Below are 26,093 nucleotides of genomic sequence, written 5' to 3' on the forward strand. Positions count from 1 at the left end.
GGCCATACAATGTCCGGCCATTTGCAACTTCAAAAAGAGGGTCAAAAAATTAAATAAAAATCATCGGAAAGAAACCAACAACTAAGGTTAGTAGTTGCCACGTCCTCGTGACAGACTCGAGTGGCACTTGAGTGCTTTGGACTCTTGGAGAGTTTATCTGCAAGACGCGGGAGATCAGATATTACGGGACTACATCTGGAGTCACTCGGAGCTTGGCTTGGATGGTGTTGCAGTTGCTCTTCTACACTCCTGATCATTTGGATTGCTACCTTTAGAGTTGCTTATACTCACCCTTTGTAACCTTACAACAGACTTATCCCTCGACCTGGGCAGTAGGCCACTCTCAGCTCATTCACATTGAGAGCCACACCGAGATGTGGTTTGATTGCGATGTTGGCGCGGATTCTAGTTTGGTTGACATCGGAGGATTGGAGGCAGGAGATACAGACAAGACGGTGCTGACAGATTGGTGTGGCCTTTCCTCTTCTCAGAGGATCTTCACAGCGCAGACTGCTCAGTCTGGCTTCTCTACTTCATACAGGATGATCATGGTGCATACGGCTTGGTCTGACCACACCTCTTCTCAGAGGCTCTTCATAGCGCAGACTGTTGAGTCTAGCTTTCCCCTCATCTTGGATTACCCTACCTACTGACAGGATACCATCCGTTGGTGGTCCGTGCAATCTATCAGTGACTGCTGCAGCTTAGGGTAGCTTCTACAGTGCAGACTGTTTAGTTTGGCTTTTCTTGTTTGGGAGGACGTTTATGGTGCAGATTGCTACATCTGGCCTTCCTGAAGTTTTACACAGCTTAGCCACCTGGCCACACTGGGTTACAGGCTCATGCATTGACAGGCTTACGATAGCTTCTACAGTGCAGACTGTTTAGTTTGGTTTTTCTTGTTTGGGAGGACGTTTACGGCGCAGATTGCTACATCTGACCTTCTGGAAGTTTTACACAGCTTAGCCACTTGGCCACACTGGGTTACAGGCTCATGCATTGACAGGCTTTTGGTCATACTTATGATGGCTCCTAGGCTTCCCCATTTCCTCCATACGGTTTGACTACAGACACCACAGATCCTATTGGGCAGGACACTTGCAGGTCTATTGGAACTTCTTTCATGACAGTCTTCTGCTCATGGTAGCCATGGGGGGCTGATTGCCCCCTCTTCACCATATCTTGCGTTTGTGCCATGTGGTCTCTCTCTCTCTCTCTCTCTCTCTCTCTCTCTCTCTCTCTCTCTCTCTCTCTCTCTCTCTCTCTCTCTCTCTCTCTTCTGCACATGCGCGCACTCATAAGGAGGTGGTAATAGAGACCTACAACCTAATCTTGATGCTCCACAATGAGATTGAGCAGCCTACAATTGATGTTTCTTTCAACGAGTTGGGGCAGCTTGCACAATATCAACGCTCTTGGGATCAAACGAATGCTAGCTTCGGCCAATGCTTGAGAGATCTTGAACTTGTCACAAACAGGAGCGCATAACAACATAAAATATACTCGGATAATGTTACAAACTGTTGACGTGTCAAGCCACTGATGGGTTGGGGTTTCCTAAACCCAACCCTAGTTGACTTGTAGATCCCGACCAAGTATCCTAAACCCTAGAAGAAGCAGAAGAAGGTGAAGTGTTTACCAACTTACACGTCCTCGCCGAGTGGGTCAAATTATAATAAAGTGTTACCAACTTATGGTACCCAGTCTGATGGGCCCCAATTTATTAGAGATAAATCAGGACCCATACATACACACAAAAGACTAGAGTAAAAATTGATGATGTGGCACAATTGTACGGACATGTTGGATTTTGCGTTGACATGCTGACATGGCAGGCTCTACGGACATCTCCGCGATTCACGCGGATAGGTGCGGACATGGCAAGTGTATGGATTTCCACGTTTTACATTGATGGCTGCCTAGCGCTTGCTTTTGGGAGCCCCGGTGCTTTTAAACTATATGCTTTTCATGTACTGCTTTTGGATGGGCCTAGAGCCTTTAAATACGAGGGTGGGCTCTCTTCTCTGGCATCATTGCGGAAGCGGGAGCAGAGTGGAGCAACCTCCCGTGCACTGAGTTGAAGCAATATAAAGAAATACCGAAAGAGGCGCCACGGTTTGGGGCCAATGCTTTTCTGTTTGTTCTTTTCCGTTGGCACGTGGTGTTGTAACAGACTTGTCGAGAATCTTGCACGACACACGGGAGAGAAATTGAAAACAAACTTAATCACATTTAATATGAGGCAACACGGCCCGGTGTAACAAACTTGGACACCCCAAGTCTAGAATCTGTTGCGACACGAGAGAGAGATTTACTTAAAACACTTCACAAAATTCAATCACAGTTCAATTGAGTCGACATGGCCCGACGTAGTTCCGTGCTCAGAGAGATTGGCCCCAAAGACTGGCGCCCCTTTTGGTATTTCTTTTTGTATTAACAGATTGAGCAAGTACAATTGCCCTGGCCTCTCCTATGCTCACCGGCTCTTCACCTCTGTATCAGCCAGAGGGAGCCTAGGGTCTTATTTAAAGGCCTTTGGGCCTTGGAAAAGTAGTTTACATAAAAAGCTTTAGTTTAAAAAGCATCTGGTGCCAAAAGATGCCACCCAAAACAGCCAGCACAAATTGCGGAATTCCGTATAGCATGCCACGTCAGCAGCGCAGTTCGCGGGCGTCCTCACAGCCAGCCACGTCAGCAACTCTTATGCATTATTTTAATGCCTTTGTGTCCCTTTGACCCCTCAGTAGTTGCTCATAAGTTGGAACAACTTATTAGCTGGTCATTCCACGTTATCACTTTGTGACATACCCCCATGTTGAAAGAATGGTAGTCGCCCTCGCCTACGCCTGCGAAACAGACAGAGGCCATAAACCAACTCATTAGACATTGACCTAAGTACCAACGCACTAGACCAACACAAATCTAGCACTTGCACATAGACGATATAGTCAGTGCACATTCACATCAGATCAATCACATAAAAATTGATTCCAATCTAAGACCATGATTCTTGGCAACGTATTTAGCAATCGCATCTAGGTCTATCCCAGACCTCATTGATGTCGGATTAGCTAATTCTTATTGCGATCATGTCTACAGATTTTCAAGACCGAAATGCTATAGTCATTTTGTCCTTTAGTTCCTGCACTCAAACAAATCACATGAGAGAGTAACATCATTCAGGTTCAATTTCGGGAATTCCCATTTTCATCATTCATAAAGTCGTACAACTGAATACTGTCAGCAGAGTAGTATCCTTGAAATCCAAAGGGAAATCGGTGACTTTATTCCATCCAGATAATCTGTGACAAAGGAGCGGAGTGACTCCCCTCTTGTGGAGTCCCGTGTGCACCAGATTCAATCCTGCTGATTTGTGGGATCTTTCGGAGTAGATGTAGCTAAACCAAAAGCCTCAACGTAAAGTTCCAAAATTTGAGGAGTGTCTGCTAGGTCCTCCTCCTCCATCCACTTCGCATCCAATGCCAAATAGTTCTTAAAATTCACTAAGAACCACCGAATCACTTTGCCTTTCACTTTTCTTTCCTTTGTGTCAAAATTTGTTCTTGAACGAGTATCTCCTCGCTTTCTTCCACTTCGGGTTGCTCATCAGGCTCCCCATCAAGTGGCACCTCACTCTTAAAGGGTTTCAACAAACTCACATGAAATGCATTGTGAATCTTCCAAGTATCTGGCAACTTGAGTCTGAAGGATACATTATTTATCTTTTCTTTAATCTGGAAAGGGCCATAATACCTCATGCTAAGCTTTGGAAAAAGCCGCTTCTTTCCCTTTTGTTTCCTTAGGCGTGCCTTCTCAAAACGTAAGAGCATCCAATCATCTTCCAGTCGCGTCGATGTCGATCTGCTGCCTCCTTGTGCCGTGCTTGAGACTTCTCTAGAGCCTTGCGAACCTTGGCAAAAGCAGTGTCCAAGTCCCTCGTATACTGATCGGCTTCAAAAATCTTGTCTTTAGTGCTTAGAAAGGGAGGGACCTTCTTAGCACCTTCGATTACCCCAAATTTCTTTCCCGTCGAGGAGTGAACCGTGTTATTGTAGGTGAATTCCACCGAAGGCAAATATTTTTTCCATTGAGTCTTCTGATATGAGATGTAAGACTTCAATAAATCCAAAACCACTGAATTGGCTATCTCAGATTGCCCATCTGTCTGCGGGTGGAATGATGACGAGAACTGCAACCGCATGCCGATGTTCTCCCAAATAGCCTCCCAAAACAAACTTGTGCATCGGGGATCTCTGTCGGAGACTATTGTCTCAAGCATGCCACATAACCAAAATATTTGAGCAATGAACAGTCTCGCTAAATAGCCTTCCAAAACCAACTCGTGAATCGGGGAGACTATGGTCTCAGGCATGCTATGTAACCGAAATATCAGAGCAATGAACAGTCTCGCTAAATAGCCTTCCAAAACAAACTTGTGAATCGGGGATCTTTGTCGGAGACTATGGTCTCAGGCATGCCATGTAACCGAAATATCTGAGCAATGAACAGTCTCGCTAAAGATCAGGCTTGACTGTTTTCTTTACTGGAATTCTATGACAAGAAGTAGCGTAGACTTTGATGATCTGTAAAAACTGTGAAATCGGCTCCGAGTAAGTAGTGTCGCCACTGTGTAAGAGCATGGATCATTGCCAATAGCTCTTTCTCATATATCTGTGCTACCAATTCGGGCCGTGAAAACACTCTGATTTCATAAGCAATCACATGGCCGTCGTGCATCAAGACCGCTCTTAGACTACGACCACAAGCATCACAATAAACTTTGAACGGCTTTTGCAAATCTGGCAAAGCCAACATTGGTCAGTAGTCAATTTTTCTTTAAGTGTCTGAAAAGCAGTCACCTCTGCCGGTCCCGACGAGAAAGGGACTCCTTTCTGAGTCAATAAATGCAAAGGTGAAGCTATCTGTGCAAACTTCCAAATGAACCATCGATAGTAAGAGCACAAGCCCAAAAAGCTTCAAGCTTCGTGAACATTCTTTAGGTCAGGCCAATCGTGGATAGTCTCAATTTTGGCCGGGTCCATCTGAACTCCTTCTACTAAGACGATGTGTCCCAAGAAATGTATCTCTGGTAATTTTTTTTGGCATTGATAACCAATCTATACTTGCACAATGCGTGAAAGACTTGTAGCAGATGGTGTCGGTGCTCTGCTTCATTCTTGGAGAAAACTATAACGTCGTCAAAGAAAGTGCCGACAAAAGACGGATACTCTCGGAAAATCCTATCCATCATTCGATTAAAAGTCGCTAGAGCATTTGTAAGTCCAAAAGGCATCACCAAAAATTCGTATAAACCAAAGCTTGTTCGAAAGGTTGTCTTGTAGACATCTCCCTGAGCGATTTTGATATGATGATATCCGCTTTTCAAATCAATCCTGCTAAAACAAGAGGATCCGTGAAGTCTGTCAAGAATATCATCGATCCTTGGAATAGGAAATCTATTCTTGATGGTGATTTTATTGAGAGCTGAGTAATCAATGCACATTCTCCAAGATCCTTCTTTTTTTAGTACTAACAAAACCGGAGAACAGTAAGGTGATGTACTAGGCTGGATGAGAACCTTTTCTAGTTCTTTTACTTGGTTCATGATTTCTTCATTCTGGGCTCGACTAACTGGATAAGGTGGCCGGTTCGGTGGTGTGCTTCCAAGAATCAAGTCAATGGTGTGATCCTCACGACGAGGTGGAGGTAACTCGCCTAGTAGGCCTTCAGAGAAACAGTCAGCATGTGTGTGTAGAAATTCTTATCGTTCTTTATCCAATTGAGACATATTGGTTCTTTGTTCATCATTCAATTATTTCAAGTAGATCGAGTAAACAAAAAGACTAAATTTCATCAATTTCGAAATGGCCGAAGCCGACGGACTCGCTCTTCAATTTTACATCAAGTACAATTTTCCTACCTTTCTCATTCGTCAAAGTCGCTTTCTTGGCCCGATAGTCAACCATGGCGTTGTTCTTGTGGTACCAAGGGATTCCTAGAAGGACGTCACACCCTTCCAAAGGCATAATGTAAAAGTCCGCGTGCCCTAAATACCCTTGACAATGCAAATGGAGTTTGCCAATGACAGGTGTAATGGCAACATCTAGTCTGGGCGCCGCGAGAATTGCCTCCACCTGTGGCCTCATCCTGTCGGGCGTAATTCCAAGTCGAGCTGCCAATTTAGGTGAAACGAAGTTTGCCTTGGCTCCTCCGTCAAAGAAGATGAGGGCTTTCTGATCTTTTACTTTGCCCCATGCGCGACGAAGTTCTGTGCTTTCGTCCATCCGCGGTCCCCATACAATTTGTTACCAATCTTGCTTTCATCTTGCCTTTTCTACCACGTTCTTCTATTGCTTTGGAGCTCTCTGGCTTATCTTGAGATTGTCCTTGCTGTGCCTTTTTAGGGCACCTCGTAGAGATGTGTCCTTGTTCTCCGAAGTCAAAACACTTCCCCTCTTTGAGATATTCAGTTCTCTGCTCCTCGGTCAATCGGGGTTGTGCATCCTTGTTTCTCTAGAACTTCCTCTTTTGTCTATTTTCATTTGTCGAATTCTGTCCGGTCCTTGGTGTCAAAAACTTCATCAACGGGGTAAGCAAGGTTACCCGAATGTATAGAGAATCCCTGCTTAGCATGTCCCATCAATTGTTGTATGGACTCAGTGTCACAAACTGTTGACGTGTCAAGCCACTAAAGACTTTGAGTCAACTTGCAGATCCCGGCCGAGGGGCCTAAACCCTAAGAATAAGCAGACGAAGAAGAAGAAGTTTCTACCAACTTATGGGACCCCGTTCGATGGGGCCCAAGTGACACAAGAATAAAATAAAGCAGGACACACACACACACACACACACACACACACACACACACACACACACACACACACACACACACACACACACACACACACACACACACACACACACACACACACACACATAGACTTGCACAGAAACTGATGACGTGGTAGCTGTACAAACAACCTAGATTTTGCGTTGATTGCTGATGCGACAGCTTGTACGGATTTCCGTGATTTGTGCTGGCTGATTTTTAGTGCCAGCTTTTGGGCGAGTTGCTTTTAAGTTTGAAGCTTTTCACTGTAACTGCTTTTAATGGCCAAGGGTCTTTAAATATGAGGCTAGGGCTCATTCTCTGACACTCTTCTGGGAGAAGGTGCAGAGCGTGGAGTACTGGCTTGTACTGTGTTGATGCAATATAAAGAAATATCGAAAGGGGCGCCAAGGTTTGGGGCCAATACTCTCTGGGGTGGAATTCCGCCACTCCGTGTTGCATGTGGTCTCTCTTTCAGTTCAGTTGAAGTGCTAAAAGTCTATTCTTTTCTATTTACACGTGGTGCTCGTCTGGTGACAGTGGTATCAGAGCAGTAGGCGTGTGCGTTTCTGAAAGCATATTGGTCCTACAAAAGAGCAGACAGAGCAAACCGACGCTTCAAAAGTCTATTGGAATCATGCTTCAATATCGTTGGGTCTTGACCTCGACTTATTAGCCACTCCCACCCTTACTTCATCGCGCATCGGGTGCGCTCCCGTCTTCACCACTCTGTCTTATAGGGCATAAGCCATAAAGAACCCAAGACATGGCATTCATGGATTCAACAGAATATTTGCAGTTTCTTCTCGACGAGCTTCACGACATTCTTTCGCGGCATCCTCAATAGAATCTTTCGATTCTGCAAAGTTTTCAACAATTTTTGAATTACATGTTACCCCCTCTGATGCCTCAAGTGGTACCTCCTCCTCCAGCATTAGAAAGTACGAGAGCTTCCAACTGGCAACCTTTCTAGCCGTCAGTTCCGATGGGGGGAGTCTTCAGGAATATGGTGCAGCCATCTGACCCTGATCCAGTGCAACCGCCTTTGGCACCGCTGTTGCCCCCACCTCCCCCACCGCCACCGCCATCAGGCTACAATGGTTGGAGCCCATATGGATACCCTTATTATCCGTACCCAAGATACGCGCCTAACCAACCCAAAGATTTCAAGGATCGCGGCACGACAATCAAAATTTTCACTTTTCCCTGAGTGAAAGATCGGAAGAAAGCATTGCATTTCCTACAACAATTCGACATTATCTATGCTTTGGGAAACTATACAGAAGAGTCCAAGATTCTTCGAGCAGTGCGATTTCTTAAAGGTAATGCTATGCAACGGTGGAGTTCAATCGCGACACAACCCCATGCTCCAAGGACATGGCAAGCTTTCAAGACAGTTTTTGCATGTAGTTACATGACTTCTATGTTTGAAGTCTGGATTTTGGCAGAGTGGGGCAACTTGAAAATGCTTGCCACCGAAACCATGGACGATTATAACCAAAGGTTTCTCGACATGTACCTTCTGGTATCCTTCTCTAGGATCGTTCCCTTGGAGGCCCAATGCGAGCGATACACCATTGGATTACGATCACCATTGCAAGAATATTGTCTCTCCAAGCAAGTCTCGACTTTGCAAGGGCTTATGGACCATGCCGCGGTCGGCTACAAACTTATGAAGGGAAAGCTAGAGTTTACCACAGAAGAACCTCTGGCCACTAACCACAACTCTTGCCAAAAACGAACAAATTCGCGAGTCTCATGAAAATCAACCGCCAAGGCCTCGTTTGACGCCTCAACAATAAGACACCTTACTACAAGAAGGCCGATTCGTTGGATGATTTCAAACAAGGCATAACCATTCTAGTTGTCCCCATCGCACTGATAGACCAGCGGAGCCGACGCGTGTACCAATGGTGGACAAAACCCCAACGTCACCTCCAGCTAAGAGCGCTAGATCAGCTATTGGACTAGTCCCTGATATCTATGGCATATGCCTTGAGAGTACAAATGAATTGTGCCGAGCATATGGCAAAGTCAATGGCTTCAAAGCCCTTATTTTCTTTGACCCCGGAGCTACAGAGAACTTCATCCATCCAGAAGTCTTGAAGCAGGTGCACTTTGATAATGATGTAGAGGGTGGAGAAATTGAAACTCAGCTAGCCACGGGGCAAACTCAGAAAACGGTACCGCTCATTGGCTCTCTTCTAGTGACTATCCAAGTTTATCATGGAAAAGATGATTTCCACATTATGAAGTTGGGCTATTGTGAAGTTCTCTTGGGCATGCCCTGGCATGACAAGAATGATGTGACTCTCCAGGTTCGGAACCGAACCATCATCGTGATGCAGAAGGACAAGCCTCAAAGTTCGGTTGTCTGAACAAAACCTTGAATGAACTCTCTAGTTGTTTTTATAGCTAGATACTTTTGAACATCATTTGAGAAAGTATTGTTTGAAATGGATGGTATCTGTTTTGAACTTGTCTTGGTGCCAATTTGAAATGTTTTGACTCTGGTTTTAAAGCTGGTTTCAATGATTGGTGATTTTCCCGGGTGTAGTAGTAAGAAATGCTGTTGATATTGTTTGAACCTCGGAACGACGTAGACGGGATGTTTGGGGAGCGTTTCGTTGTATGCTAGAAAACCTCCGAACAACGCAGATGGGATGTTTGAGGAGCGTTTGGTTGTATGCTTGAAAAATATTGTTGTTGTTACTCCCAGGCTGGACCTGGATGGTTATGCGGGAGGAGTATTAAGAAGTCTGAGCAGTGGTTACTCTCAGCACCTCCAAACAACGTAGGCTGCCGTCTGGGGGCGTTTGGTTGTAAAAGGCCTCTCTATCTCCCGGCCCGGACCTTTTTAGGTTATGCGGGAGGAGTGATGAGGGAGTCGTTGAATATCTCCCGGCCCGGACCTTGTTAGGTTATGCGGGAGGAGTGTTCATCGATGACTTAATGTTTCTATGTCTTGTAACATGCATGTGTGAGAATTTGCGTTGCATTGTGATGTGCCAACCACTGAATGTTCCTAATTGGATGAGATTGCCGGGGTATGTAATTTTAGTGCATCAAGACACCCGTAGAAGATCAATGTGGTCTCGGTGTGATGGCTACGCCGGAATATCAAGAGTTCTAATCCGGACGAAAGGAGAAGCCAACTCCTTAATCAAAAGAGCCGAAAGGAGAAACCAACTCCTTCACAAAAAAAAAGCAAACTGATTGTCCCTTGAATTTTTTTAAAGCTAACTTGAGTTGTTTTGCAGATATGCTGTAATCGCGGACGATTACTTTCTTTCAAGAAGGGGGGATGTCACAAATCGCTGACGTGTCAAGCCACTGAAGACCTGAGTCAACTTGTAGATCCCGGCCGAGGGGCCTAAACCCTAAGAATAAGTAGACGAAGAAGAAGAAGTTCCTACCAACTTATGGGACCCCGTCCGATGGGGCCCAAGCAACACGAGAATAAAATAAAGCAGGACTCCCCCCCCCCCCCCCCCCCCACACACACACACACACACACAAAGACTAGTGCAGAAACTGATGACGTGGCAACTATACGGACAACCCGGATTTTGCGTTGCGTGCTGACGTGGCAGCCTGTACGGATTTCCGTGTCTCATGCTGACAGTCTATACGGATTTCCGTGATTTGCGTTGGCTGATTTTCAGCGCCAGCTTTTGGGCCAGTTGCTTTTGAGTTTGAAGCTTTTCACTGTAACTTCTTTTAATGGCCAAGGGCCTTTAAATATGAGGCTAGGGGTCATTCTCTGACACTCTTCTGGGAGAAGGTGCAGAGCGTGGAGTACCGGCTTGTACTGTGTTGATGCAATATAAAGACACGGCCCCAATCTCGTCCAACTCCTTGCTGGTTCTCAAGGGTTCCTTTCGACAAAAATGGAGTAGACAACCGTAAGAACCAAGGACCAGAAGAAGGCATGAAGAAGAAGAAGGGTTTTGGTTAAGCTTAGATCGTCTCATATTTCTGCATTTGTGCCCAAGGATCCGCCAACTGTATATTTCTATGATTTGGCGGAAACAGGGGCTGATGATACTACACTAGTCTGCAGGGAACATAGTTAGCTAGTGGGAGAGTGTAGAGGCTATTTTTTCCTTGTTACGAGTGATTGTCATTATGGAGTCTTTGTGTGCAGGGTGATCTTATGCGCAATATTATGCCTAATGTGCAATATTTAGGTAGGTGGCAAGGTTTGTCTAGCGTAAAAAGAAAGCGGCCACTTTTGAACTAAGTAGGCTTTTGTTGGTTTTTTGGTGGGCAGACATGATCAAGGGTTGCATAGAAAGCATAGTACTGGTTTTATACTGGAATCTCAATGGGAAAGAAAGCGGCCACTTTTGAACTAAGTAGGCTTTTGTTGGTTTTTTGGTGGGCAGACATGATCAAGGGTTGCATAGAAAGCATAGTACTGGTTTTATACTGGAATCTCAATGGGAAAGTGCATGTTTCAAGGGTTCATAAGTTTTGCTTATCATTTGAGTGCCTTAAGAAATTTATTGAAAATCTAGGAATAGTAGGCCTTCTAATTTTTCACCTATATTTCCAGGGCCATGATGGGAAGGAATGGAAACGTGTTGGACAGGATATCTCCAGGTTTTTGAAAGCGGATGCTCCCTGCCAAAATAGTAGGCCATTACGGTATAGTGTATTATTGGATCCACTGCCAACTTCTTTTCCTTCCCCGTCAAGGTTGGGAGGTCGCAAGCCCCTCAATCTGAAAGATGCAGTACTTGTCAGCTACCATCAAAATGAGGTGAGATGTGAGCAGCCTTAGTAGACAACCCAGAATTTCATGAATTGGTCGTCATAATAAAAGAGTTCTGGCAACAATGAAGAAACAATTCATCTATGCTTCTGTCATGCTTCTCAACACAGGTCAAGTTTGCGGAACTCACTTTGGATACTTTTAGATTTCTTCAATGTTTGGAATGGGAGCCAAGTGGTTCATTCTTTCGGTCAAGGGTTAATGAATCAAATGGGAGTGCTGCTGCTGCATCCATGCGAGTAGATGATATCATGGATCAGTCATTACCTCCTAATCCTCATAAATACATACTGCATCGGCCTAGCATTTTGCAGCTTCTACTTGTATGTTCCTGTTTGTCTCTCTGTTTCGACGGTCGTATTTACCATTTAAAATGGTTTTCAAAAGCACTGACTTAATATCAGAATTTTGGAATCAGGTTCTGGCAACAGCTTGTGAAGAGCTTCCAGCAGACAGCATTATCCTACTGTATTTGTCAGCTCTGGGTAATGATGCTCACTACCTCACATCATCTCACATTTAGATCTCTCTCACAAGTTTCATGCAAATTTTTTTGCTGTTGCAGGTTTCCGGTCTAAGTTTTCATAATGTACTTTTGGGCTTGTCTTTTCACAGGAAAGTCATCTTCGACTGGGGCAATGCAACTCTCTATACCTATATCTAAGGCATCTGCATCTACATCTTTTACTGGATTAGAGAACAATATAATCATGCCCTCAGACCACTCAGAGGGAACCTTGGAGGTGAATGACATTTCACCGTCAAGCTCTCCTGATCGTATCTCTGTTACCGGTGGAGATACAGTGAGCCTGGATTTGATCAGTTTGAATGCAGGACTCTGGTTTGGCTCACGTGCAGATGCAGGTAAAGCTTTTTGTTTAAGTGTATATGTGTGCTTTTTATTCATGTCAGCATTCAAAGATTTTCCTGTAGGGCTTGTCCCACCTTCTCTCTCTCTCTCTCTCTCTCTCTCTCTCTCTCTCTCTCTCTCTCTCTCTCACGTTCTTCAAAGTTGAATAGCCTCTACCTTGGACGGATCCATACAAACACCTTCAGCCGATACGACATATTAAGAAGTGTATCTTCCGCATAAAGAACTCACTTTTCTCTTCATTGATGATGAGCTTATGATCTCACAATGCTTGAAATACTTGTGCACAGGGGCCCTAAAGCAACTGATCTAGGCGCCCAAAAATTCTTTGTTAAAACACATTAGGAAACCTTTGGACCTTGCATGGGCCTTGTAAGGTTTTTGTTAATCTTAAGGAATTAGAGGTTAATTTGGATTCAATCAGGGGGACAAGGTGAATAAGTGCACTTCTCTTTCTAGCCTTTTTTTTAATCCATGCCTTTTTTCTAGTTTCAAAGTAGGTCACTTAGGTAAGAAGCTTAGACTTTAGATTTAGAGTCCTCTTTTTCTCTCTACTTTTTTTTTTAGCTTGAAGGTGGGTAAAGCATAGCTATCCACTCGTCACCTGAACAAAAACGTGGGTGTGGGGGGACTAAAAATTCAGTCTTTTGAAAGATCCAGAATAACTGCATTCAGGTCTATCTCAGCTATGTAAAAGATGTTCATTAATGCTAACATCCTTTCTATCTTCTTGGTCCCATACTTCCTACATAACTCCTTTGAGTGCATTGCTCTTCTCCAACTTCTGGTGTTGTTAGTTTTAATTTGAATTCTCCTTGTATTGTTAGTCTTTGGCGTGCATAATCATGTATGGCTCCTTCACTCCTCAGCCATGGCCTTCCTAAGAGCATGCTATATGCACCTTGGACATTCAGAACGAGAAAACTGGTTTTAAACTTCTCTGATCCGACTCTGATTTGAAGGTTCTCAATCAAACCATTAGCTTGGACAATCCTTTGGTCTGCCATTCTGATTCTGAAAGAAACAGATTTCATCTCCTAAATCCCTAGTCTCTGTTTGACATGCTTTCCCTAAATATTGACTCCTGCACCGCCATTCAGAATCACCCTTGACAGTGGTTCCCTGATTTTGTAGTCGATCTGAATGTTTGGTTCTTCGTCATCCTTGATTTCAGATAGGTCTACTGCCATTGTGCCTGATTCTCTCTTCCTCTGCCTTTTGATAAAATTGGCAGCTTCAGGTAACGTTCTTTTGATATCATCAAGTTCAATAGTCAGCTTCTGGATTCTCTCACATACTTTGACATATATTTGATCCTGTTCATTTCCCAAACTGCTATTTGAACTGGATGACCTCCCTTCGGGAAAATTGTCTTCACAGTGCCATGCCTTTGCTAGCCTCTTGCGTCTCTTAGTTGAAGGATCCTTTTGTGGAGATTCTTGTTGTTGTTGCTGAACATTTTTTGTTTATCAGATTCGGTGATGAATTGCTGTACCTCTCTCCCAGGGTGCTCCTCAGAACCCTTTGCCGGTTTCTTGGATTCTACTCGAGCACTTTTCTTACCAGGTTCATTCCACAGCAGGCATTTCCTTCTCTAGAGCTTTTGAAGCTTTCGGCGAAAGCCTTTGAATGGTTTTGGCATCTAAGCATTCTTCTTTTCTAGATCTTGAGTGATCTGAGCTGCCAGTGCCTTCTTCTCTTGCCACTCATCCACTTCTTTGGCCGTTCCCTTGGCCTTCCAAACAACTCTTTGTTTCTCCCTCTTCTATGCCTTTTCGCTTTGCTTCGTTTGACTGGATGGCTCATGTGGTAATTCTTTGATGAAAACTCCAGCACTCCTAGTGATCACACGCATTGGAACTGGTTTTGCCATCTATCCCTTGACCACTTCAGTTTTTAGATTATTTGGACATTGCGCTGCAAACTGTCTGTGTTTTCCACAGGTATAATAGCTGAAGTTACGTCTGGTAAAGTCAGCTCCACCTCTACCTCTATGAGAAAAATTTTGATAGTGTCTCTTCTAGACATATTGCTGGTACTGGCTTCATTGTCCATGTTCTGAGGTAGCCTTTCTTGCTTGACTGATTCAGATTTGTTAGAGCTATCATGGAAACATCTTTTCCTTCCTTGAAATGATGCATTTTGATTTTGCAATTGTTCCATAGGTGCCTAAAAGTTTTGTGCATTGACAACATTCATCAAACCTATGCTCCTTTGACTTGCATTTCGTGCACTAGGTCTCCACTTTTCCTACTGAAGGTCTGGTCTTTGTATATGGACATCTGGATCATCTTTTTTGTTGCCTTTGAAAGTGGGAAACACGATTTTAAAATCACTGGATCGTTCACCATATATGGATTTATCTAGTCTTGTTTAGTAGCAAATAAAGTGATTTAGTTTTTTTTTTCCGGTTTCCTTGTTTTCTTGTGTCCCTTGCTTTTGTAGTTTTGTGAGTGTTTTATCCCCTCTTATAATTCGTAAATTTAGACTATTATGACCTTATGAAGGTATATTTTTCAGTCATCTAGCGGACATGCAAATCTTTTTGATTTTTGTTTGAGTGGTGACTAGCTGTTGAGCTTCATGGAGATACATGCATCAATGTGATCTTATGTGTGTATATGTCCAAGCACTTTGTCCAAAGTGCCACCACTCGCCCTCTAAGCTCTGGATCGTCATACATAGACGCTCTGCTCCCAAGCTGCCAACTCAGCCCCGTGCAGAGTAGCATGGCTACCTCTAATCTTGTCAGAGGGGTCCTCCAACATGTTGAAGTCTCCCCCAACACACCACTGCTTTGCATGCGGCAAAGACTCTATAATATGAGACCAAAACTCTGCTCGTACACTTGTCACATTGGGCGCATATATGTTCAGGAAGCCCATGAGGCAACCTTGAACCTATCCATTGAGCCGTGCCTGGCACAATAATACCTTTGCCCACAATGGCCTGCAGAGCCATGAGTCTGCAATAGTCATACATACCCCTCCCTGGATATCACCAGGTCCAAATGCAGCTGACCAAGATGTCTCATAGCGACCACGCAAAATCTGACCATATCGTTTAATGCGGCTCTCACAGAGATGATGCCCCTGAAGCATAAGAATATCAATCTTACCACCCACCAGGCATCATTGAATATCCAGACGCAACCGCTCCCTCTGGCGCTGAAACTGGGGCCCTGCTAATCCCTGCACATTCCATTAGACAATCCTCATGGGTCGGTAAAAGAAAACCGATGCTGCAAGTGCAGCGAACCTCGCTATCTTCGAGGCCTGCTTTGATGAGGTGTAATCCGCATCCGAGCGACCCCGAGATAGATGACTGTAAAGACTGTCCAACCCAAGACCAAAAAGAGCGTGCCGTCCGTTGGGTTACCTTCTTTGTCTAGGAGTCCTCATGTATACATACATAGCATGGTGGGCTCTGCGTGTCAGCAAAAAATTGTACCACAATGTGTGTACATCCTGCTATGTCCAGAGGTGTCACTGAGAACTTGGCTAACGGCCACAGAGTCTGTACCAAGTCTGTAACCCCCAAGTCTCCTGTGTGATGAGAGAACTCGAGAGCCTGAGCCTGAGCCATCACGGAGTCCAGAGTCCACTCAGATTGGTCCCTACCACACAGGAAAAGAGAAACCAACCGCTGTGTCCAGGGCCTCTATCCCTCTAGCTGCAAGAAACAATACATGGATTTTGAAACAAGCCGCCTCAAAGTCTGGTGAAGGGTCATCGAGGAATCGTGTGAAGTCGTAGACGAAGAAGTCCCACCGACGACGAAGGTTGAAACTCGTCAATCCCCGAAGGACTGCGGCAAAGGGTGACGTCTGCACCAGAAGGGGGGCCCGTAGGAAAGTCTGCTCCTCTCTCGCCAGGCGGCTCGTGGGAAAAGCGTTGCCAAGAGACCTCCTAGTAGACGATGAAGGTCCTGCCCCCTGAGCCGGCAGGAGCAGGAGAGGATGATGAGACGAAGGGGCTAGTGGGTGTAATGGGAGGGGAGGGGGCAGCAATGGGGGAGGTGGAGGAGATGGAGGTGGGGCGGTGGGTGGCATGGGGGGAGGAGGGTAGTCAGTGGTGAAGGTGAGGTGGAGGGTGGAACTGTGGCCTCGTCCTACTGTATGGGGTCAAAACAGTTCCCTATGGGAACCCATTGTTGCTGGCCTGGTGTAGGACGACCACCAGGAGGGCCGAAGTTCGAACTTGCGTGGTGGTCCTCGGCGGCGACAACCACGGACCAGCAGCTATCCCTCCTCTGCCTGGGCACCAGGCTCGAAGGAGAATCCTGCCTGAGCTCTGTGAGTCTCTGTCTGCTGTGTTTGGCCAGCCTTAGGAGGCTGGGTCTAGGTCTGTGCCTCCTCCGTGGACAGGCCTTTGCTAGATGGCCCATCTGTCGACAAATAAAGCATTGGTTAGGGAGGCCCGAGTACTTCACAGTCTGGCGTAGCCAACCACCACTGACCCGAGGTAGTAGAATGACCTTCGGGAGGGTGTGGGTGTCACGAACCAAAACGCGTACTGTAGGTATGCCACCTGCCTTGGCAGCTACAGAAGTTGCCTTGCGAGGTGTCTCCAGGACAATCCTAATCTCTGAGCCAATCCTGGAAAGAAGCGGGAGGTTCTCTCTCCTCAAGCCTGGGAAGCAAACTGAGATGGGAAGGTCTACCTCCTCAATGAGAACATCGGTAGCCGGATCCAATCCTTGGTGCCATTGTCGAAAGTGATCTCTAGCTGCTCGGATGGCTAGGGGCTCATCTCAATGACCTTGGACGCCATCTTGGGAGACTCAAACTCTATTTGATAGTAGCTGCGCCCGAGGAGTTGAACGTCGATGATCTTGCCCCACCTTTGCTAAAAGGCGGGTTTGAAGGAGATCTCACACCTCACCTCTGCTAGGTCTGGTGCCAATAATCTTGCAGATAATAGAGGTGGCTTGAAGGGGCGCCACCTCTGCCTCTAAGCTCGCTTGCTTTGTCGATGAAAGAGCAAGTCGGATGGTGGGTTCCCCAGGGTTGGGCGAGAGGGCTTCCGTCGAGTCCCTTTGTGGCGGAGCAGAATCCTCCTTTTGTGTCTTGCTATGACTGCGAATCGAGGAAGAGCGTAGGCGAGAGAGGACGACAAGGCGTGGTCAAGAGGCGGCAACCCTGCCTTGAGAAAACAAGGGGTAGGAGATGGGGAGGCAGGATGGGGGCCGAAAAAGGAAGAGGGGGGTGGGGGGGGTTGGGTGGGGTGTTTGTTGGCAGGCTGCGATGGCTAGCGCGAGGGGCAGGGCTAGCAGGTTGCAGGGTGGGGGAGTGGGAGCAGGCTGAGGACAGCATGTAGGGCAGCGCAGTGCTGTGGGGGGGGGGGGGGGGGGGGGGGGGGTGCGACTGTCGTTCAGGTTTCCTCCTTAGTCGATTAGCGCTAGCTTTTGGTGCATATGCTTTTAGGATTAATTGCCCACTTATTCTTCGACTTAGTAACTCTTTAGTGCTTCTAGTATTTTTGCTCTTACTTGACAAATGCTAGCCTTTATCATGGCTGAGTGTGCCCGTCACCTCCGGAGGGTGATAGAAACTTAGTTTGTTGGTTTTATAGAGTACGTTCAAAGCATGAATGACCTCTATGCGAACCTGCACCTACTCTTGGGCACTGACGACGTGAGTAGGGTTGTCATAGCTATTGTCCAAGCTATGCATGATGAAGGTGATAATCTTATTCTTCCTGTTTGGACAAGCAACGAAGTTGAGGTTGCATATTGTCAAGTTTGAACTTTGTACTTCTTTGGTTATTTTCAGCCTCTTCTTCGTAGGTTTGTAGTAGTATTCACTTCTAGTTTCTAGCTTACATTAGGATTTAAGAATTTGTTCCTTTAGAAGGTGTTGTATAGAGTCTGATTTCTAGGATTAAGTCTTTGTGATATTGTATCCTTGTTAGTTCAAACTTAAGTACTTGTTTCAAGTTTTAGTTAAGTAAGTTGCTTCAACTTTTTTTGCTTATGTCTTTCTAAAAACATTCTAAACTAAATAATGGTTTGTTTTATCTAGTTTTGTTTAGTAGCAAATAAAGTGATTTAGTTTTTCTTTGTTTTTTTTTTTTTTTTTTTCTTGTTTTCTTGTGTCCCTTGCTTTTTTGGTTTTGTGAGTGTTTTATTCCCTTTCATAATTTGCAAGTTTAGACTATTCTAACCTTATGAAGGTATATATGAATTTATGATGATGTGATTCTTTTTCTTGGCGTCTAGATTTATCTTTGTAATTTGGATTCCTCTCTTGATGTGTGTGCTTGCTATGATGGTGTGTGTTTGCCTTCCATCTTTCATTGTAGTTATCATCAGTCTAGCTCATTGCCTCGACTAGCTTTTGTGCGTGATCTTGCTCGTTTACTATGGCTTTATGCATCACTGACATCCGTATGAATCTTCGGTTTGCCTTTTCCATTTGAATGTCGAGATCCATGTGAATGAAGCTCTCTCGGAATGTCGTCTTCTTGAATGTGTTGAGTGTTGAGTGTTGAGAGGCTCGATGCTCCTCACCCCCTCTCCTCCCTCGATTGGCATCAATTTCCTCATTCGGAGCATGTTTCTCCATCGGAGCCTTAGTCTGATCCCGCAACCAATGTGCTGATGTGGTTGTGGTCTTCAACACACACTATAGTAGATCTCCTTCCTCGCACTGGACGACGTGGTGGGATTGCGAATAGCTGATTGACTATGAATTCTAAGTAGGCGACTAGTTCTTGTCAAGAGCTTTAGCACCACCGTGATCGTGAAAATGGAATGAGCTGGTCACTTGACAACTATTCCAGGTTTAGAATTTCAAAGTCAGATGCCAGATGTTAGATTAGAAGAGATCAACAGAATCAGACTTAAGATGACCAGACGAAAAAGTCAGATAGATAGTTGAACCGAAAAGAAAGACTTCAGATGACATGAACTGAGAATCTGGAATTAGACGTTGCGATTCATAAACTAATTTAGTATAAGTCTGGAAGTACAAATAATACTATAGTGCTCAGTTACAAGATGATACAAGAGTTCCAATCTATTGCTAAGCTGAGACTGACAGATCGATAGACTTCTTGAAACTCAAAATAGAAGTAATGGGTCCGATTTATAGGTGCCCGTACTGGGCTCTGACTGATTGTATAGTCATACAGATCTCGTAACTACTGGTAATTCTGCTAGGTAACTTGTAGAAGCGACTTCTGTGTAGACTATCTTCAAGGACAGGTTCCCACTATCTACAAAGTTGATTTTTGTTTTCAAATTGGATGAATGTCAAATTGTGAAAGGTTGCAGGCTCAAGAGGCTTGTGTCACCTTAATGAATATGTTAGTTCAGGCATCTCTCTTGGTTTGTCGAGTCAGTCCCAGTTTCTCCGAGGGATAGGTGCTAGGGAGTGAGGTCTATTTAGTGGCTGTGCCTGTCGAGTGTGAGGTAGGTTTCTCATGTCGGGTTGTGTCTAGCCATGTTTAAGGCTCCTGCAGGGTGGGAGTCCCATTGCCTACTAGGCCTCTGTGATTTTCTTCCCTAATTTACCTCCTCTCTGACGATGGGGCTGCTACAGATCTGGCCGAGCAGCCTTAGTGGCAGTATACATGCACAGGAGAGGGTTTACCAGAGCCATTGCAGTGCACAGTGCTCTTGGGAGCAGGGCGCCCCTAGTGGGCAGCCCTAGGATTGCAGATGGGTGGTGAGGAGGGCTTTCAGCCCAGCGTTTTCTCTTCAGCCCAGTGTTTTGGGCAGAACTCAGCCCTAGCGTTCTTGGTGGGCAGCAGGCTTAGTGCATGGAGTTCCTCTACGGTGCAGTTACAATTGAGAGCAGCCTTTCATAGCCCATGTGACCATGGAGTGGTAGGTTTCCTCGTCCGAGATCTAGATCCACGAGATCGAGTGAGGAGGAGATGTATCTATGCTCTTAGAGCATCTTGGAGGTGATGCACATGAGGAGACCATGTCAGTGGTCTTGTATGCAGAGCAGTTGGTAGTGTCAGTAGCAGTCGCAGTTGTGTGCACCTTGGGTCTGTTTAGTTGGCATGTCAGTTCTATGCCTGACCACCCTTGGTCACTTGTATGAGCAGATTGTTATGAGCATGGAGAGCCTCTCTCTCTCTCTCTCTCTCTCTCTCTCTCTCTCTCTCTCTCTCTCTCTAGCTTCTTTTGTGCTAGGCTTCATTATGGCTGAGTCTGCCCTTGATCCCCGGAGTCATGACAGAAACTCATACGCTGAACTTTGTGTTGATGTATGCTCATGTGTGTGTGCGTGCGGTGTGTGCTGTGTTTGGGAGCATATGTTAGTACCTAGTTCTACACCCACTATTGGGCACTGACGACATTAGTGGGGATGTCGTGGTATTTAGTCAATACTATGCATGATGGAGCTGATGGTTATATTGTCCTGTTGGTGACTTCCATGGGTCTATACCTTGCACTTTCCTTGAAGGGTGAATCTGGGCTTATCCTGGATTCATCTAGGTATATCTCTCTCTCTCTCACACACACATTCTCAGATCTCCTGTCTCTTTCTACGTTAGTGATCTCTCTTCTCCAGGTGTGCCTTGTTGATGTGTTTGGCGTTGCAGGTGTTCTAGATTGGAGTCGAGGTGCCCACCGGATCACGAGCTAGTTCTTGTCTTCATTGCATCTTCCGTCGCCACCTATGACATGTATCAGTCCTATGGTAATACGACCACCTGGATGCTCCGATTTGGCTGATTCGGTGCGGTTTTGGACATGATTGAGAGAGAAGAAGCTTGCTGTTTTTTCCTGGTTTTCTCCAAGTTTGGGGCAGATTTGGGTACGTGGAGGCCTTGGATCCTCGTCTACGACTTCCCCATCTTTACCCTTACTTACCTCGACCTCTCTTCACCGAGGGGAATGGAGGCTTTAGGATGTGTAGTAGTGTTGGATTGCTTTGGTTTCTTCCGGATGGAGTCATGGTACCGTGCCTTCCCACAAGCGGAGCAAGCATGCGGTTGTTTGATTCAGAAGGGGAGCTATTCATTCCAGCGTCTTCTTTAGAGAGAAGTGTTTGGGCAGCAGTAGGATCCTCTTCAATACTTCTGGAGCAGGTTTCTATGGCTGTGTTTTCTTTGAGGAGATGGATTGGTAGATTTGCTGTGCCTCTTACAAATGCACATCTTTCTTGGAATGTCGACGGAGCTACCTATCCGATGGGTAGCAGGTTGATGATTCAACTGCACATTTGTACGAGATTGTGGATTACGGATGACAGAGGGGGATCTCATTTCTTATTGAAGCAAAGGATGTTCTTTGATTTTCCATTTGTCATCTCAGGATGGAAGTTTTAGTTCCAGCTTCAGTAGTCTCTTGCTTATCCGGGTCGGCAGTTCCTGTGCATATTCGAGTGCATGTGTTGGAGTTGGCTTTGACAGGCAGAGAGGGATATCTCTATCTCTATCTTATGAACCACTTCTTGTTTGATCATCCGACTTTATTGGATGAGGTTTAGAGGTGGAGCATGTGGTGCCAGACCCTTAGCCGACAATGACAACAATTGAAGGAATCTTTTGATGGGGTGTGGACTTCTCCTTTCTCCATGTTCTATCACCCAAGTGTGGTAGATTGGTTATGCCATTTCCTCTTAAATAACAGGTCTTGAGTTCAACTGTCCTCGTCAGATAGATCTTTAAGGTCTCTTGGGATAGTTTCCTACGATGTTAAAATACTCTTCTTCTTCTTCTTCTTCTCCTTCTCCGGTGGTAGTGTGGTGAGCTTGTCAGTATCAGTTGTGGGACAGTTTACGATTCTTGTGAGCTTGTCAGCACCAGTTTTGGGACAGGTTTGCAACCTTCTATGAGAGGTTTTCGTTATGTTCGACGACATATTTTTCAAGATCCTTTGGATGACAGGTTTGTACGCAGTGTCGACAATTGGTGTGGGGACATCTAGTTCCTACTCCCGCGGCCAACAACATTCAGATGCTTCTTCCATACATCCCTTTGGAGAGCTCTAACCTTGGGGGCAGCCCTTTTTCGGGTGCAAATGTGGCCACGGTTGGCTAGTATAGCAGGTTCTTTCCTTGTGGCTTTAGGCCCAGCTTTTTGGTATTTTACAGATCAGCCCTAGCGTTCTTCACGGGCTTGTTTTCCGAGCCGGTTTCTTTACTCTCCCTCGAGTAATGGTGTCATTTTCTGTATTGGATACGGAATGCACAGTTCGGTAGTGTGTATGTTCTCTTCAACACAAGTACAAAGGTTAGTTTTTGATAAAGATTTGAAGGAAGCAAGTTACAATAGTAAAAAATGTCATTTTAGGTTGAAGCAAGTTCTGTGCTGTACCTAGTTAAGTCAGGTTTTGGAACTGAGGAATGCCTAGTTTGTTGCTAGGTTTGTAACAAAACTGTGTTGACTCTTTCTTTTGTGTTGTAGGTGTCAGTTTTTTATGTCCTGCCGACTTATTTCCGTTTACCAGAAAGCCCCTTTTTATAATTATTGATAGTGACAGAAGTAATCTTTTCGAGGTAATGACATTGCCAGCTATTCAGTAATCTACACAGGAATTCAGAGACTCCATTGAACTCTTGGAATCATGTTTTTGAGCAGGTAATTCATGGTGAAGAAAGAGGCGAGCCATCAGCGTTATTGCTCTCCCCTACTTTGCGGCCGTGTGGAGAGAGTGGGGACCATCAAGAGCGGGGGACGGGGAGTTTTTTCACCTTTTTCCTAACTGCACCTCTCCTGGCATTTTGCCAGTTGGTCAGCATTCCTACAACAAATTTAGCACAGGTAGTTATGATCGGCATGCAGGTAGGTGCATATGCTCTTACAGAGAAGGTGCTTATGTGTTTAGATGTGGCATGTGGGTATAATAAGACCCCCCCCCCCCCCCCCCCCCCCCCCCCCCCCCCCCCCCCCCCCCCCCCCCCCCCCCCCCCCCCTTCCCCTTCTCTCTCTCTCTCTCTCTCTCTCTCTCTCTCTCTCTCTCTCTCTCTCTCTCCCCCCATACACGCACAGGCACACACGATTCCATTCAATGGATAAGGGACGAGTGTATAGGTTATTGTATTATTGTATGCACACACTGGAATACACAACTGGGTACGTCAAGCATTATGTTTGAATGAGACAGTATGTATACCAGACTAATTTCCTTTGGCCTACCCTAGGCATTCGGTTACTCCTAAGAGCAATTGTGGACCGTTCGATAACGCTTATGGATGTGTGCCACGTAGCAAGTTATTGATGGCAAGCCTTTTTTCTTTTTGTAATAGGGGCATTAACTAAACCTTCTCTTATGTATTTGTGGGCCACTATGAGATGGTTGACATTTGTTTTCCTATTTCTTTAAAGAGGGACATTGAGTACTGGGTCAGTCACTTTCTCATCCTCTTATGTAGGTCAATGTGACTTTTCACCTTGTTTCAAGTGGGTTTACTGGGTATTTTATAATGTGTCATATTACCCGTGCCTATTCAGGTGATCTTTGCCTTACACCCAAATCTTTATTTGGCCCATCGTTTATTGGTTTGTATGGATATTAGATATTCTCATATTAAATTGACATTTGCATGGGAATCTACATATGTCTAATGCATCTCACTTCACCCAAGCTTACTCTTAGGACACCCTATTTATTTCAATAATGACCTGCATGATCGTGAATCAAGATGACAGTTTTATGAAGTGAATTGGGAAAAGGGTTAGATTTTTTAATCATTTCTTGAAGTCGGAATTCCCCTCTGTGTATGCTGTTGAAGTATTGAGCATGGACATTTGATTTGTGCTGGATGATTGTGAGGTCTATGGGTTAGTCACGTTCTTTGAAACAGTAAGCCAAATGATGTCATTGCTTAGTAAATTGCAAGCTTTAGATGAATACTGTTTCCCAATCGTCTTGGTCTAAAACCACTAAGAACTAGTAGTCTTTGCGCTCTCAGACAAACACTTCTGCAGTCAAAGATGCAACGCCTTCCGGCGACTATCATGTGCATTGGCTTTTCATGGAAAACAAAGGCATTCTGTAGAGTTTAAACTTTTTCTGAATTTTGGTGATCCTAATACGCATAGTAGGTGGTTGAATATTTTGAATTTGGAGTGCAATGCTGAAAATCCTTGTTGCTGTTGGTCGTGTTGTATCGAAACCACCTGAGCGATGTTTGCGACCATCAAAACAACAGCTCATGGGAACGTTTGCAAGTTTCTCATGCCTTTTTTTCTTCAAATAGATCTCATGAATGCCATGTAGGGCTGCTTTTCTGAAAGATCTGATGTTATTCTAGGGTACAAATGAACAGCTGCAGAAGCTACTGACGTCTGCAATTGTGGAATGGGGTAAACTACTGTCAGTGACAGCTCTGGACCTTGTTTGGGTACGGGTAATGTGGGACCCATTTTTGCGACAGCTGCTTTTAAGGTATGTATATTGCAAGTCTCATCAACAAAAGCAGAAATTTTGAGTTTTTGTCTCATGGGTAGAATTTGCAGATTCATCTTTTGCAGGGCTTGCTTAGCCTTGCACAGGGACTATGGAGGCAATGAGGAATATTTACCGCACTGTTTACCGTCTCTTCCAAGAGAGTTACTTCCCACGGAAGCAGCTATAGAAGGTCAAGTGTATCAAATAGCTAGCCACATTGGGGTTGTAGACCAGTTCAAGTTTCCCTCGAAAATAGCAGATCTAGAGGGAAGGCTGGAGTCACTGAACCTTACTGACTAGTAATGGAACGCCTCTTATTTGTGCTTTAAATGCAGTAGTCCAGGTAAGAATAAAGGCTTCCTTTTCCAGCTGTTAAGCTCTCTATAGTGGCATTGATGAGCGCAAGGCGTGGCTTAGATATATGACGCAGCAGGTGTTACTTGATATCTAGAAAATCTCTATCCTCCAAATAAAAGTCGAGCAGACTCCCCCGAGGTTTCGAAATTTACGAGTACGAAGGTCCTTTCTCAGGCACTTAGGACTCATGCCCACACAAGAAGTTGAACGAGTCGGTGTCCATACATCAGCAATTCATATGGAAGGAGGCTATTTCTGTAACATTAACTGTTTGTTACTGCTGTTGAGAAAACAGAAGAGTGTTCCTTACTCATCTCTATTGAAAGAGGGATACAAGCTACAGCTTCTCACAAAGCTGGTGATTTTACCTTTAGTTATTTATTTATTTTCTAATGCACTGGGTTGTTTTATTTGGAGACAACACACATACCCACTTGTGCCGTGTGCGCGTGCGCCCACACACACACACACACTACGATACACTTTCTTCCAGGTTTTTGCATGAATCAGGATAGACTTAGTGGTGCTTGAACCCTGTACCTTCAGAAAACTATTCAGGCACCTTGCAATTGAACTATTGCCCAATGAAAACTTTCAGTTTGTGTGTGCATACTCCACGCTTTTCAAGTTTCTGGACCGAGAGAGCCGAATTATGTGCTAGTTGCAGGTTCTTAGGAATGACAAACTGGACTATTACTGTAAAGTGGCCTTTTGGATTTAAGTGTTTTGAGGACCTAAATGAGAGCTTAAGGTAGTCATGTCCATGAACAACACTCATACAATTTGAAGCCAGAGTCTAAACATAAAGTAATAAAAACTAAGAATGAATATATGTGCTTGGAAAGTACATTGAAAGCTGGAACATGTTTGAAGTAAGGCTAAGCTAAGTTATTTTTCCGATTCGT

At 44.9% G+C, this 26,093-nt stretch overlaps 1 protein-coding gene across 4 annotated transcripts in view; it reads left to right on the forward strand.

Annotated features, from left to right (window-relative positions):
* Nucleotides 1-25,449, forward strand: part of LOC147465794 (signal transducer, putative (DUF3550/UPF0682)) — a 67,759-nt gene extending 42,310 nt beyond the window's left edge. For 2 of the 4 annotated variants that reach the window (XM_086521931.1, XM_086521922.1), the window contains 8 exons: nt 11,388-11,594; nt 11,717-11,929; nt 12,025-12,091; nt 12,222-12,470; nt 22,845-22,936; nt 23,019-23,201; nt 24,695-24,828; nt 24,900-25,449. In XM_086521931.1, coding sequence (XP_086378057.1) covers nt 11,388-11,594; nt 11,717-11,929; nt 12,025-12,091; nt 12,222-12,470; nt 22,845-22,936; nt 23,019-23,201; nt 24,695-24,828; nt 24,900-25,131 — 1,377 coding nt within the window. In that variant the 3' untranslated portion in view covers nt 25,132-25,449. Of the gene's footprint in view, nt 1-11,204; nt 11,595-11,716; nt 11,930-12,024; nt 12,092-12,221; nt 12,471-22,844; nt 22,937-23,018; nt 23,202-24,694; nt 24,829-24,899 lie in introns of those variants that run through there. The other 2 variants (XM_086521937.1, XM_086521946.1) reach the window with 2 other exon arrangements.
* The last annotated feature ends 644 nt before the right edge of the window (nt 25,450-26,093 follow it).

Source organism: Adiantum capillus-veneris, chromosome 1 (genome assembly GCF_014529385.1).
Source record: "Adiantum capillus-veneris isolate H3 chromosome 1, ASM1452938v2, whole genome shotgun sequence".
Lineage (NCBI taxonomy): Eukaryota > Viridiplantae > Streptophyta > Polypodiopsida > Polypodiales > Pteridaceae > Adiantum > Adiantum capillus-veneris.